This window comes from Homarus americanus, unplaced genomic scaffold (genome assembly GCF_018991925.1).
Source record: "Homarus americanus isolate GMGI-L3 unplaced genomic scaffold, GMGI_Hamer_2.0 scaffold55640, whole genome shotgun sequence".
Classification (NCBI taxonomy): Eukaryota; Metazoa; Arthropoda; class Malacostraca; order Decapoda; family Nephropidae; genus Homarus; species Homarus americanus.
This window is the reverse complement of record NW_024713650.1, coordinates 2,120,187-2,134,395: the sequence shown is the minus strand read 5'-3', so window position 1 is coordinate 2,134,395 and position 14,209 is coordinate 2,120,187. Positions and strand designations below refer to the sequence as shown.

At 36.1% G+C, this 14,209-nt stretch overlaps 1 protein-coding gene across 3 annotated transcripts in view; it reads left to right on the top strand.

Moving 5' to 3' along the window:
• LOC121873219 (cysteine-rich protein 2-binding protein-like) overlaps positions 1–14,209 on the top strand; it is a 45,483-nt gene that overhangs the window by 4,139 nt on the left and 27,135 nt on the right. For 2 of the 3 annotated variants that reach the window (XM_042376606.1, XM_042376597.1), the window contains exons 6-9: positions 156–329; positions 784–1,076; positions 1,530–1,646; positions 14,031–14,190. In XM_042376606.1, the coding sequence (XP_042232540.1) occupies positions 156–329; positions 784–1,076; positions 1,530–1,646; positions 14,031–14,190 (744 nt within the window). Of the gene's footprint in view, positions 1–155; positions 330–783; positions 1,077–1,529; positions 1,647–5,737; positions 6,020–6,400; positions 6,586–7,405; positions 12,570–14,030; positions 14,191–14,209 lie in introns of those variants that run through there. The other variant, XM_042376588.1, reaches the window with a different exon arrangement.

Sequence of the window (14,209 nt, the reverse complement as noted above, 5' to 3'; positions counted from 1 at the left end):
TACGAGATTATATTGTGTGTGTGCAAAATATAACCATAGACAAAAGTATGACCGTGAATGATATTGTATGCAATAGCTACTTCATAAACATAAAAAGAATTACTGAATATGCATTAGTGTTTATAAATGACTAGACTTCTTTACTGGCCATACAGGAGACTCCTCACATTAAGGAAGAGCCTATAGAAGAATCAGTGAGTTCTGGTGATGTTTCATTTGACAGCCCTGACGACTCCTCTCGGGGCTCGTGGTTCACAGAGAAAGACGTGCTCAAACCCCACGCCTGTCCGCCTCAGGCACTCTTTGATAGTGAAGAGGAGGATGAAAAGGTTTGTATTTTGTATTAATTTTCAGTTGTTATTTCTACCTCATACTTACTAACTATTGGGGTAGTTGATCTATACTTTGTGACTTTTGTTATGACCTTTATTGTCCAGTGTTAGTTATTGCTTATTCTTGCCATCCTTTCCATTTTTTGGCCACTTTTAGTCAATTGATATTTTTAACACTTGATTAGTAATGAGTCTGTGATACCACTGTACAATGTGATGGGGCCTTAGAATATGCTTTACAATATTTTCAAGGCCAAGAAATAGTGAAATATTTATTAATTATCTTTTATTACTTTTTCTCTTTGGAGTATTATAACTTATTATTACTGTATTATTATTATTATTTGTTGTATATACAGTACAGTACTTGAGTACAGTTGGAGTAAGTTTCCTTGTGACCCTGGTTGTTGTGTTGTTCAGTGTTGACATGAGACTCTTTGGTCACCATTAGCACGTGACAATGAAGGAAGAGGTGATGGTGAAGAAGGAAGAAGCTGATATTGAGTTTGTAGGGGTAAAAGAGGACAAACGAGATGGTGTAGGGAAAGAAGACGAAGGTGACGCAGAGTTTCTTGATGTAGACGGAAGTGAAAGCGAAGTGCCACAAAATAATAGAGTGGAGACACAGCCATCCATAGAGCCACGATCTTGTGCCCAGGCTTCTCTCTTCACCAGGACCATCTCTACCGCTGCCTCTATGTTGATGGAACACTCAGCACTCTCCAGAGAACTTACCACAGAAAAGTAAGTACTGTACAGTATTGGGTAATTTTTTTTAGATTATTTATAATTTCACTGATCATCAGTTTCTAGTTTTTTGTCAGTTGGTGTGTTCTTTGTTATGATGTATATTGTACAGTGTTAGTATAGGAGGAAACTGGCGTACATTACCTGGTGAAAACCTGCCATGTTTGATGGTGTCACAAAGGATAATACTGTACATCTCTCTTAGTTGTATAGTTCCTAACACCTAAAGGATTATTGGGTGTGGTTGTTTCAGTAATTAATGTTTTAGGACAAAAGTTCCAGTATCCATTGTTATGACTATCAAGCATCTCTTAACACATTTTTTTATCAGTCTTTCCATTTCCCCTTTCTCCTGAGACTCCAGATTATTTCTAAGTTGTCTCCACGTCTCTCTCACCCATTCTTTGTAGATCTTGACCGTGCTGTACTCATTAGATTTGTCATTGACAGCGTGCGAGCGTTAAGTGGCTATGAGGAACAACAGCTGCTGCACCAGCTAGAAGAACTACAAGAGTCCGGGCCTCTACCACCTGACCTGCATCGTTTACGTCGGAAACTTGCCGTCAGGTAATATCCCAATAATATTTTAATTTGTTCCACTCCCCTCGTGACACTATTTAACGTTACCTCAAACAGTTCAAAACATAACCTAACTTAACCTCCAACCTTCAGTCTTTGGCCAAGGGGTGACACCTTGATCAACAGATTTGATAGTTACACTTGTTAGTGCTCTTCCTCCAAGTACTCTTAAACAACTTTTTAATGTTGTCAGTGTGTATCATAACACACGTGTCTGTCCACAACATTACCTTCAGTAAAGCAAAGCTTCGTCTTGGTCAATTCTGTTGGGAGTTCCAAAGCTTTCATTCTTTATTTCCAGTACACACTCCTTTATTTCTTCTCTCTGAATTTTTACCTTCTCTTTCCTTAGTAATATACTGATGCCGGTAGCCAGAGATCCTTTTATAGTAAGTTAGACGTGCTCCTGAGTGTACAAAATATTTCAGTGTTTTTTATTATAAACATAATTATTATTACATCATGGTATGGTGGTGTTGTTCTGTCTCTGAGTATCATTTTCATTTTGTTCTTGTTTTTCAGATAGTATTTTTTTTTTATGAATAAAAGACACTTCAAAGTATGGGCTGATTATAATTTTGAATGATGTGTCAAACAATTTAAAGTTACTGTATATGTCTAACTGTACGGTATACTGTATACAATGCCAGCATTCAGGCAGCTCGTGCCTATTTTATGGAACTGAAGTTTGTATGTACTGTAGTGTACATGCAAAACCATTACAGGCCTTTGGAAAGAGATTTACCTGCAGATGCGTACTGTAATTATGTGGACTTGAAGTTGTCTTGTCTGAAGGATTTTATGATGAAATAAATTCTTCTTACAAGGTGAGAAAATTTTCCAGGAGGTCTGCCTGTTACTGTAGTCAAGTGTTTTTGGTTTTACTGGTTTGTGTCGATGAAACATGGAAGAAACAGTTCTGAAGAAGGTGTTATGGTAAGATTTTGGTGATTGAGAGAGAAAGGCGAGGCATTATTTACACCGTGTAGAGCCGAGGCACTTGTGATTTATGGGAGAAAAAAGATTATGTTTTGGGGGATGAGTTGAGACCTTGTTGACTGATGGAGAGTTAATGGTACAGTACAGTACTGGCTCGGGACACCTCAGTCACCTAGAGGAGAGTTTTGGTTGGTGTTGGTAATGATGATGTGGTTCTGTAATGGAAAACACAAGATATTTTAAGGGTAAAACACCGAAGTTTATTTATTTAATTATATATATATATATATATATATATATATATATATATATATATATATATATATATATATATATATAGGAGCACATTTATGAATGAAAATAATTTGTTTTCACAAATACATTGATTATCTTATGATATAACATGATAATAAATATACAAAGCACTTGAATTTAACTTACACAAACAATGTTAAGTGCTGCATTAGGTGAGGTGGTGAGGTAAGGTAAGGTGGTGTTATCGGAGTTACTGGGAGGGAGACGGAGGGGCACTACTGACTCCTGCCTCGCCCTGTACAGTACAGTATTGTACCAACCACCAAGAAATCCACACGAAATAAATTGTATAATTTCTGTATATTTTTTCCTAATAGTATTGAAACAAAAATTTTAACTTAAAAATTTACCCAATTTCCGTAAAGGCTAGTTTTTGTCCGTATCCCGAATTTATTGGTAATACTGTAATTTACAAAATCCGTAAGAGCGAATTTCCGCAACCAGAGTTTCCATAACCCGGGGGATGCCCGTATATATATATATATATATATATATATATATATATATATATATATATATATATATATATATATATATATATATATATATATATATATATATATATATATATATATATATATATATATATATATATATATATATATATATATATATTGTTGACAATATTTATCAATTGTACCTCTTATAAGCCTATTAGTCTCTTGTGCCGTCAGCCTGTGTTTTGTTATGACCTTTATTATCCGGTGACAGTTTGTATAAGAGGAAGACTTTGTTTATGTAAAGAGGGTACAGTAGGTGAAGTTGATGGTTTAGGCCTTTGAATAATAAAGCTGTCGAAAGAACCTTGTACAGCTGCTTTCTTTTCTCGTTATACTTCTTTATGTAGAGGTCATTTATGTTTTTCATGTCCCTGTTAATTTTAATGCTTCGTTCTGTTAATGGATCCACTTCAGAAAATATGTTCATTACTTGCTCCATATAATATCCACAGACCTCTCGCCCTTTTCATATCGTTTTAACACAAATAGTTTCTTAGCTAAGCTTATACACTTTCTTTTAGCTTTTGAACCAGCACTACCATCACTTGCTCTCTTGCTCATGTTTAATAGGGATGCAAAAATTCCGTAAGAAATCAGAATGTTTTCTCCTTTTCCTGTTCACATGCGTGAAAACAAAAGGCCCACCAAGCTGCAACTGTTTATACTAGTGATGCTGGCATCACCATTCACAAGCCCAGCAGCCTCCATGTGCAAGGCGTGTCTTTTTCTTCTCGTAAATGCAAAAAAAAATAATAGTGTAAATTGAACTGGGTCCTAAATTAACCAGGGTCTTGAATATGAATCGTCGTTAGTAAAACCGTCGTTATCGGAGGCTTTCCTGTATAGTAAAGATAGTCTATATTTTTTTTACATGTACAGTATATAAAAGTGATTTAAAACTTCAGGCACAGCATAATTTACTTTTTAAATATAGTACTGTATTCTATATATCTTTAATTACATTAATACTAAAATATACTGTACATTAAATGGAAGTGTTTCGGAACATCATGACTGAGACAGACCTCAAAACTAACAGTTCACCATTCCATCGTTGTAGTAGCAGATTTTCATTCATACCAAGTTTCACAATATACCTACCCATGTTGTTCATGATATGTCTGATTTATGAAGATTGACTAACAAATGGTACTTGATATTAGAGTGAACAGCTACAGCAATATATTGGTCTACATGGGATCTGATATGTAAACTGCTTTGATTTAACACCGAAATAAGGTTTCACATCAAGGGTCTTGTAGGAACAGAACACCTGTCTACCTATAGTAAGACATTTGTGGTTGGCACTTAACTCTTTGTGCAACTGTGGGTTTTCTCACCCCAGTTTGTCATGGTACAGTATCCCATCATTATGTGTCCCCTCGTTGTTAAGGTCAATGATAGCTCCTCTCACATCTTGCAATGTCTCCCCAATAATTCCTTGCTCCATTCGATGTAAGATCCCTTTGGTGACTGGCATGGCGTTGGTATCTATTTATGACATCTATTCTGAATTATGTAATATAGTAGATGATCTGAAACTTCCGAGAATTCGCATCATTTGATAACGTACATACAGTACTGTACTCATTCATGTTCGTAGGTCGCGGATGTAGAATTGCCAACCATTCAGAAACAGGTCGAGTAACAGTGCTCAGAAAACCTCAAATTACATCGAGCCTAATGGCTAACGATAATTTTTTTGGAGACAGTCCAGTCAACAAAATTTTTTTCTGCACCTTTATGGTGTTATAAAATATGACACACCGGACCAAGAATTCTGAACAACACTAATTTACGCGGGTTGTTCCTGTTAATTTCTCTGTATTAACTATATGTGATATAAAAAATACATCATAGTGGTTATACAATGCATCACACAACCAGAAATACCAACCTTAACAAATTAACATGGCCTCAGTCAGTGATCGTTGCAGAAGCCATCAGACCAAGGGGTGCAAAATATTTTTTTGCTGAATGTACATCATGTTATAGACTTGATACAAATAGTTATAGTGATTCTCCATCGTGAGGATGTGAGTGTCATAGCTTCAATTTCGTTATGTCCTGTAATGTTCCTTCATATGATACTCGGCCTTCAAGAGTAACCTATTAATTTACCCCGGCATTACTGGTACAGTAATACTATACTATAGTTTCATCACCTCAGCCGTCACATCAACAACAGCAACATTATACAGCCAATTTCCTGAGTAAATTACTGTATATTCTTCCTCCTCTACCTTTTCCAGGGTTTACATAAGCCAGCTACAGTACTTCTTTTATAAACTTCTCTCGTGTCTGGTAAGGAATTTTTCTGCACAGGTCTGAGAAGCCCAACCAGTCTGAGTTGTATGTTTCACAAAGCGAATACAAGCACGGCAAAGGTGCCATAAGAGCATCTCCCATAACAGAGTATGAGAAGGAGTACTTGATAAAAATTGTCAAGGAATTCCAGGGGATAATTGATGATAAATCGACGAGTTTTGTTGCCGTGTCTAAAAAGGCGGCAGTTTGGCAGGACATTGCTGCCCGCTTCAATGCTGCCACAGGATACAGCAAGTCTTCTCAGCAAGTACGAAAAATTTGGGAAAATATCCGTAATAGGTATGTATAATTCCTTAAAATGAGATTACAGTATCAGTGGGTGATTGTTGGGTTGATTAAAAAAGTTTGTAATTTTCGACAAGTACAATAGTATAAGATAATTAGGTGACACAGTTGGTCAGATTAATGTTAACGATCTCATGTTAATATTGTCAATGCTTTTTTATACCATATTTAGATGTTTTGGGTTTATATGTATTAAATATATATATGAGAGTACTGTATTGTCAGTGATTATGAATTAATTCTCATATGAATGTGGCTATTGACAACATATTTTGTTAGTAATCTTGTGGTTCTTCTGACAAAGAAAGAACTTAAGCGTAGGGCAGATTTGAAATTGAACCTGATATTTTGTTACAATTGTGATGTATTACGCAGAGCGAGGAAATATTATATGCGCTTGAAGGAGCACCAGAGTCAGACAGGAGAAGAGCTTCCACTGGGTCTTGTGGACCGCCTCAGTGCTCAGGTCCTTCCTCTTATTGAGAAGGAGTTGGAGCCTCAAGATAATACAATGGACCCGGATGCAAGTCTCCATGTTGAAGCTATTCTGCATGATTCCGGTGAGTTGTTATAACAAGTTTTGACTTTGCTGTCAAGGTTATTTCACACAATGTTTTAGACTTGGTGTAATCTTACTATTGTACACTACACAGTTTCTGTTTGTTATAGACACTTGTAAATGTACTGTTATGGAACAGCTTTTGTCAATCTCACTTCTAATCTGCGATTGAATTTAACCCTTAAATGGTGATCATAATCTGTGAAAATTAGCTGTAGGGACAGTGCCCATCATGTGTCTTAAGATTTTTGTTCATATGGGGTGAAGGAGAGAAGTCTTAACCAGCAGTCACGGGTTAAGGCCTCCTCATGAAATTCCTGTTAGAGTAACTTGTTCTGTGCAGTTTGTGAAATAGTTAAGGTAAAGTATTGCTTTTTGGTTTTGACAATCAGAGTTTGATTTTATTTTTAATGAAGCCATTTTTATAGCATATGAAGGTTGCATTAGAATGTTCAATTATCAGATGAAGTGGGGTGGGGGGCAAATCTTCATGTGGTCTTCATTGTATTATATTACTATGCAACTGTCAAGTGTCACAATGATGGCTGTTCACAAGTGTCTTTTATCCTTTTCCTTATTTAACCTCTTCCTTATCACACACTCCACAAAACTCATATTGTCATGCATGAATATACCATCTTTTTCTTATGGTAAGGAATTATTATTATTGTTTTTTCTAAACCATTTATTAGTAATGTAGGGTGGCTAGAACAAGACTAAACATGCACGCACACACGCACGCACACACTGTTGCTTTAATAATATTTTGTTAAAAAGATCCATTTCATTGATGTGTTTACACATTTCAATTTATATTTCAGATGCGAATGACAGCTCGTCCTCACTCATTAACAACACACACATAACTCTTCCTTGTCCGGAGGTGACACCAGTAATTATAGAGAGAGCTGAACTAGAAGGTTCAACAAGTAAAGTTGATCTTAGTCTTGTGAACCATAGTTTACCTGAGCATGATAGAACATCTTCTGTGAAGAGAAAAATGGTGCCCAGAAAAGGAAAAGCGTATGATGCGGCGCTAAAATTTAATGCTAAGCGTAACAAAAGACGCCTGGAACTTGATCAGGCTGTTCATGATGAACAACTTAAACTCATTGAGATTCAAAAGTGTTATTATGAAGAACATCATAAGCGGCAAATGCAAGTTCTTGAAGAGCAAAGAATTGCGGCGGACCGTCAACACCAGCGACAGCTGCAGGTCCTTGAGTCACAGAAGAACGCAGCCGACCTTGAAAGAAAATATTGGGAACTGAAACTTAAAGATTTAGAAAAGACTTGAGTATGGAGAAAAAAATTATTTATCTTCTAAGACCAAAATTTATTGTATGTTATATCTAGACATTATGTTTTATATGACAACAGTATTTTATCTAACTGACTCAATTTCTTTGAAGGAAAAATCGTTTTGTTACTGTGCTTTTTATATGAAGAAAACCTTAAATTAATATTTTGTACAAGCCTTCCCATGTTATACACCTGTGTGGTTCAAACACAACCTTGTTTACACACTGTACATTTTAACTGCCCTCCAGACACATATTGAATTACCTTAATGTAATCAAATAGTTCTTTATATATATACAGATTAGAAATAATTCCCTAATCTTTCCATTTTTCTTATAATTATCTAATATGGTAAATTTTATCCTGTTTATAGAAGTGTTGTTCTTTGGTAAGAATACATTGTTAAGTCATGTGAGCTGATGGTTAGTGTAGGGATCCCGAGCCTGTAGGGGACGTCCTCAGGAGGCGGTGACTTTCTCGCTCTGAATAAGGCCAGTCACTGTTACATGTCGTTTGGTGTCTCACATTGTTGGGGTGTGGAGGTCGTGGTCTCACCGTCGAGGTTATACAAAATCTACCACATTTTTTTTTGTGTTGTATGGAAATTGCTGTAGCTTATTTACATCTTTTATTTTTCTTGGGGTTTTTGGTCCTTAAACATTGACAATAGAAGCTCACTTGAGTAATGTACTGTCAGAAACTTCTACTTTAACCCTACACTTGTGTTCATGTTAAATCTATGCAGCACCTTAGCAAAGTTTTATAATGTGTCTCTTCAAATTTCACAAAATGGCAGTGTTGTTGTGTTGTAGGGTAGCAGGTGTAGGCTAGCAGGTGTAGGCTAGAAGTTGTAGGCTAGCAGGTGTAGACTAGCAGGTGTAGGGTAGCAGGTGTAGGGTAGCAGTTGTAGGCTAGCAGGTATAGGGTAGCACATATATCACTAATTCGAAGTTCTGGCTTTGATCACTTAAGTTGGAACCTTTGCCAAGCTTCTAGGTCCTTTAGCCTCTGCATACTCAATACCCAATGGATTATTGATAGTATACAGTACAGTGGAGTTGATGCACAAATTAAGATCAAAGAGAAAAAATGACAATGATGATTAGGAGAAGAAACTTAAGATGATGAAAATGGAGAAGAGAAACTGCAAGAGGAAATAAATGAAACATGATAGACATAATGAAGATGCCAAGAAGATTAATATTGATGATAATAGAAGGAGATTATTATTATGTATTGTAACATTCTAGATACAGATGGTAATAATGGAGACTTCAAAGGTTAAAGAAATTGAAGTCAAGTACAGTAAGTCCTTGATATGTGCGAAGACCATATTCCTACCAGGAATTTAATTAATGCAAGCAAAATTCAGCCTTATGCGAGATGTCATACTTTTTGATATGGAGTCCAACCCTGATGACCCTGCAGATGTCACTCCAACACAATCACCCACTATGTTAAGCCTCTACCACCACCTCCATCATCTCGTCTACCCAAGCTGATGTATCTGCTTTTATTGATAAGTACAATATTGTATTGATTTGTTTTATGGTTTGTTTGTCTTGAAATTGGGTCGAGAACATTTTTATTTTGGGTTTTGGAACGCATCCTGTATTTTCCCATCTAACTAAGTATTCAATATATGCATTTTCTGTTTATGTGAGGGCTTTCAGGAAGGCATCCTTTGCATATATTGATGACTTACTGTCTGGATATATGACATACTGTGGCTACCTCAATATATTATTATTTTCTCTCCTTTCTGTCTTGGGTAAACCTAACGCATGAATGAGGAATTATGGAAAAGCAATACCAAGTGTAAAAGACAAGGAGACTGACCTCCAGTATTGTTGTCCATCTTCCGTGTGTCCCTAATTTTTAGTACGTACTGTACAAGTTACAAGGGTGGTGACACACACAAGATGACTTGGCAGCAGCCTGTTAGAAACTATTAATTGGATTGTATTATATATAGTTTTAAACCCTTGATTGGTATGTTAGTGAGGCAGACAGCAGTGTCACTTGTTGAAAACATATTGATGTCTGTGACAAATTTTTGGGATTGGGTGAGTTTTTAAGTCCTTTTATCATATAAGAGGACCAAGACAGTGAGGCCAGGTAACCCTCCACCATACAATAGAATCTCTCACTTAGAACTGAAGGTGGTGAGTATTGTAATGTTTGAACACATCTCATCCACCCCATTTACTTAGGATTGGAGTGAGTTTGATAGAGATAGATTTAGTGGAATTGAATACATTTAGTATTAGTATTAACTTTATTATTTCTTGTTGTACTCTCCTAAGTCAAAATACTTACTGCCAGATAATAGTCTTATCTATAAGCTTTTCACTTCTTCTAGAACCAACTTAAGCCCAAGAGGAGCTACATTTTGTATATTAACCCTTAAATGGCAGCGATCATCTGTGGAAGTTAGCTATCAGGATGGTGGTTATCATCTGTGGAAGTTTCATGTTTCTTGTATTTCATTTTTGTGTTTATAGGGGAGAGGGGGTAGTTGGTGAGTCAATAGCTGCCAATTAAGGGTTAGTGCCGTAAAATATTCCTCTTGAATGGGCCTAAGTCCCACCTGCTAACCATGTCTGAACCATAACATGCATCTCTCTTATTTTATGTTGTGGTGTTTCATGAAGAATCTTAAACAGGTCAGGACAAAACTAGCCATTTACAGTTTCTCACTTGAACTGACGAGTACAACCTACCTACCAGACGTGGAATAGTTTTGTCCCGACCATCTTCAAGTTTCAGACAATATTATGGTGCTATAAAAGATTCTTAAGGTTTTGCATATATACAAATAGACATGGAATCAGGTGGGAGTTTTTATTTATTTCTTGTGTATGATAAGTTGGAGAGAAAATTGTTTATAATGGGTATTTTTGCTAAACATTCCATATATTGTCTTTACTGAGAGAAACTGGTGTATGAATGATTTAAAAAAAAAATCCTTCATTATTCAAAACAGGTACAGAAGATATCAGTCAGTATTATGATTCAGTTAACGGCCTTTACCCGTCTCTTGATGTCTCCTGAGCGACCCACTGAAGATAAAAGGCTTCATATGATCAGGTATCCAAAGTTGAAATGATACTGTTTTTGGAGCTTGTGTATGCATGTATGAGTGTATGTATGTATGTATGTGTGTGTGTGTATGTGTTTGTGTACAAAGGAGATATTTATAATGTGTTAATGGGCCCAAAATCAGTATTGTGCTGACATTGAACCTGATAAGACCCCTTCAGTAGGACTTATACAAAAATGTACAGTACTTTGCACACTCGAGAGGTTTATAATCCATCCAAAATTTTAAAATATCTTGTTGATTGGCCAGTGTAGTATGTGGTAATTTGGGCAACTCATCAATATGTTCCGAGATGTAGAATTTTAACATCTTAACCTAAAGGGAGTTTTGTTGTGCATCATACTTTAAGTGTTTCTTCAGAGCCACAGATAGCGAGAGTTTGGCCAACTAGACATCATGTTGTTACTCACTGTGTGGAAAGTCTTCTTGGGCAGAGGAGCTGCAGCTGTTGTTCTTGGACTGCCTCGCACACAACGATTGGATTTATAAGTAATATCACATTATTTAGAGAAACTTTTTTTAATGAGAGGGTTATTATATTATTACCAAATTGATAATTATAAATATACAATACTGTATATTATATACAAAGTAAATGCATATTAATCAGTAAGTCATGCCAGCAAAGTTTTATTAAACATAATTTTAAGTAGAATAAAGCTTAGAATAGAAAGTGGGTTATGTGAAGAGCAAAATTGATTTAGAAAGTGAAACGGAACTAGATAAGTTATATTTGGTTTTAGAAATTTGAGTGAAAGGGCTTTAGAGGTCCAAATAAATTTGAATATCAGCTTTGTTGATTTTGAAAAAGCTTGAGATTAGATAAAGCACAATAAACTTATAGAGATCTTGGAAAAGCTAGGCACAAAGATTGGAGATACTATAATTTTAAAGAATCTTTACTAATTTTGATATTGAAAAAGTATTTTTAGCCACGAAAATACTGATACAGAGTGGACATTAATAACAATATTGATATAGCTGAACCATTTGAGAGCCTGAGCTCTCTTACTGGCAACAAGAGGCTGCAGTGTTCGTAAATAATGAACAGTATCTGCACTGACTCTATGCTTGCTGAACTGTATAACTGCATAGTTTATAAACATACTTATCTTATTGTAAACATATATCACAATCTTACTGATTAAATAGTATCATCATCATCATCATCATCATCATCCTTTACAGTACGAACACAAACTTCATCATCTGAATAACAACACAGCACTCTTGTATCACGGGACCAGCTCAACCATTCAGGTTCATTCACCGGGTTGACTGAACTCTCGATCTACGGCACTGGGTTTTTTGTTGTACATCTTACCTTAAGGGGGGTTTGTTGTACATCCCAGAAATGTTGATAGGTGCCAGACCACACAAATAGTCTTTCTGGTTTAACTTATGAATGTTCCTTTCAGCCCAACAAGTACAATACCCGGTGTGGATCTAGTGGGGATGGTGAAAGAGGCCGCATTCCTCAGGTTTTTCCATTGTTTTTGTTTTGTATGTCATGAAAACTTTTTATATGTGACTTTTATGTAACTTCTTTTTGCAGAATTCAATAAATATATTGATTTAAATTGAATGTTTACTTATAGATTTTTCCTGTGATGTAGTTTCTGGAATAAGCATACCTTGGGATGAACACTGTTCAATCTGTTCATTATTTACAACTGATTAAAGTTACATAGAGTTGTGGATCATACAACACAGTCTTCTTACTCTCAAGTTATGTCTTGTATGGACACCAGAAAGAGCTTTAGTGTAAACTGTCTTTCTAGAAGCCATGATTAAAGAAAGTCTCTCTTGAGGATCACCTAAAGATTAAGCACCACATTTTATTTCATCCAAATTACTGTTGGAAGATGTATGTTTATAACTGTTTGAGGTCACGGTTGTGCACAAGAGCGAGTTGTTGATGATGAATATAGATTTGTTTGATTATACTGTATCACTCACCAGATGTTATAGTAGATGTCAACTTAACTCCTTCACTGTGGGAATGTCACTTTTAATGTTTAATTTGGCTAATGCTAGATGATTTTATTCAGCTCAGAGGTGGGATCTGTACATAGGGGGTTAAATGATATAGTTTGTATGTGTAGATGCTCTGACACTTGAGGGAGATGTGTGTTGGAATAGTTGTAATTGAAATGAAGATGAGGTTAGGTAAAGAAATATTTTATATAGAATATGGGTTAGAGGATCTGTTGGCACAGGGAGACATGCTGTGTGAAGGAAGGTTATTATAGGGTGTGGTGTCAAGATAAAGTTAATACTGTACTTGCCATTCTGGGTAGAGAAGTTGTACAGTACTAACAGGGTGATTCACTAATATGTCTCTTCTTTATGATACATCAGTGTTTTGTGTACTTAAACATTTTGATGGTATATTCTTAAGTGTGACTTTTATTTAGTGTGTCTTCATTATTGGTTATATTAGCCTAACTCAGGGGGCACCAATGAGTGAGTCTTCCTGTTGATAAGATATATTTTCTTTGTTGTTAACTGGATATATTATGAGTCAAGAGAGGTTGTACTTAATAATTTGTTCATCTTTAACCTGTCATGACAGAAGGGTTTAAGTACAGTCAATGTCTGCTTATACAGCCAGTTAATGTACACGTTTAAGGTGTGCATCATGTATGTTAAATCTTAAATGGCAGCTGTCATCAGTGGAAGTTAGGTGTAAGAATGGCAGCTGTCATCAGTGGAAGTTAGGTGTAAGAATGGCAGCTGTCATCAGTGGAAGTTAGGTGTAAGAATGGCAGCTGTCATCAGTGGAAGTTAGGTGTAAGAATGGCAGCTGTCATCAGTGGAAGTTAGGTGTAAGAATGGCAGCTGTCATCAGTGGAAGTTAGGTGTAAGGATGGCAGCTGTCATCAGGGGATGTTTCTGTTCCTTGCATTCCAATTTTGTGAATATGTGGGTGAAGCAGGAATACTTAGCTGCCATTTAAGGGATAAGCAGACATTAATGTTGTTGATTAATAATTAATTAACTTTATCTGATATATGTGTAATGTTTTACTTGTCCTGCAGAAAGGCTAAACGAGAACACGGTCTACCAATTTTAAATCTGGACTTGGAGATGAACTTTATGTGTAGTCACGGTAGATTGATGACGCGGCGTGAACGTTTACTGTGCAAGATGATGCGGGATTCTTCCGACACAACGGCCAGAATTCTTGACAGATTTCAGGTGAGTGTTCTTCCATGTG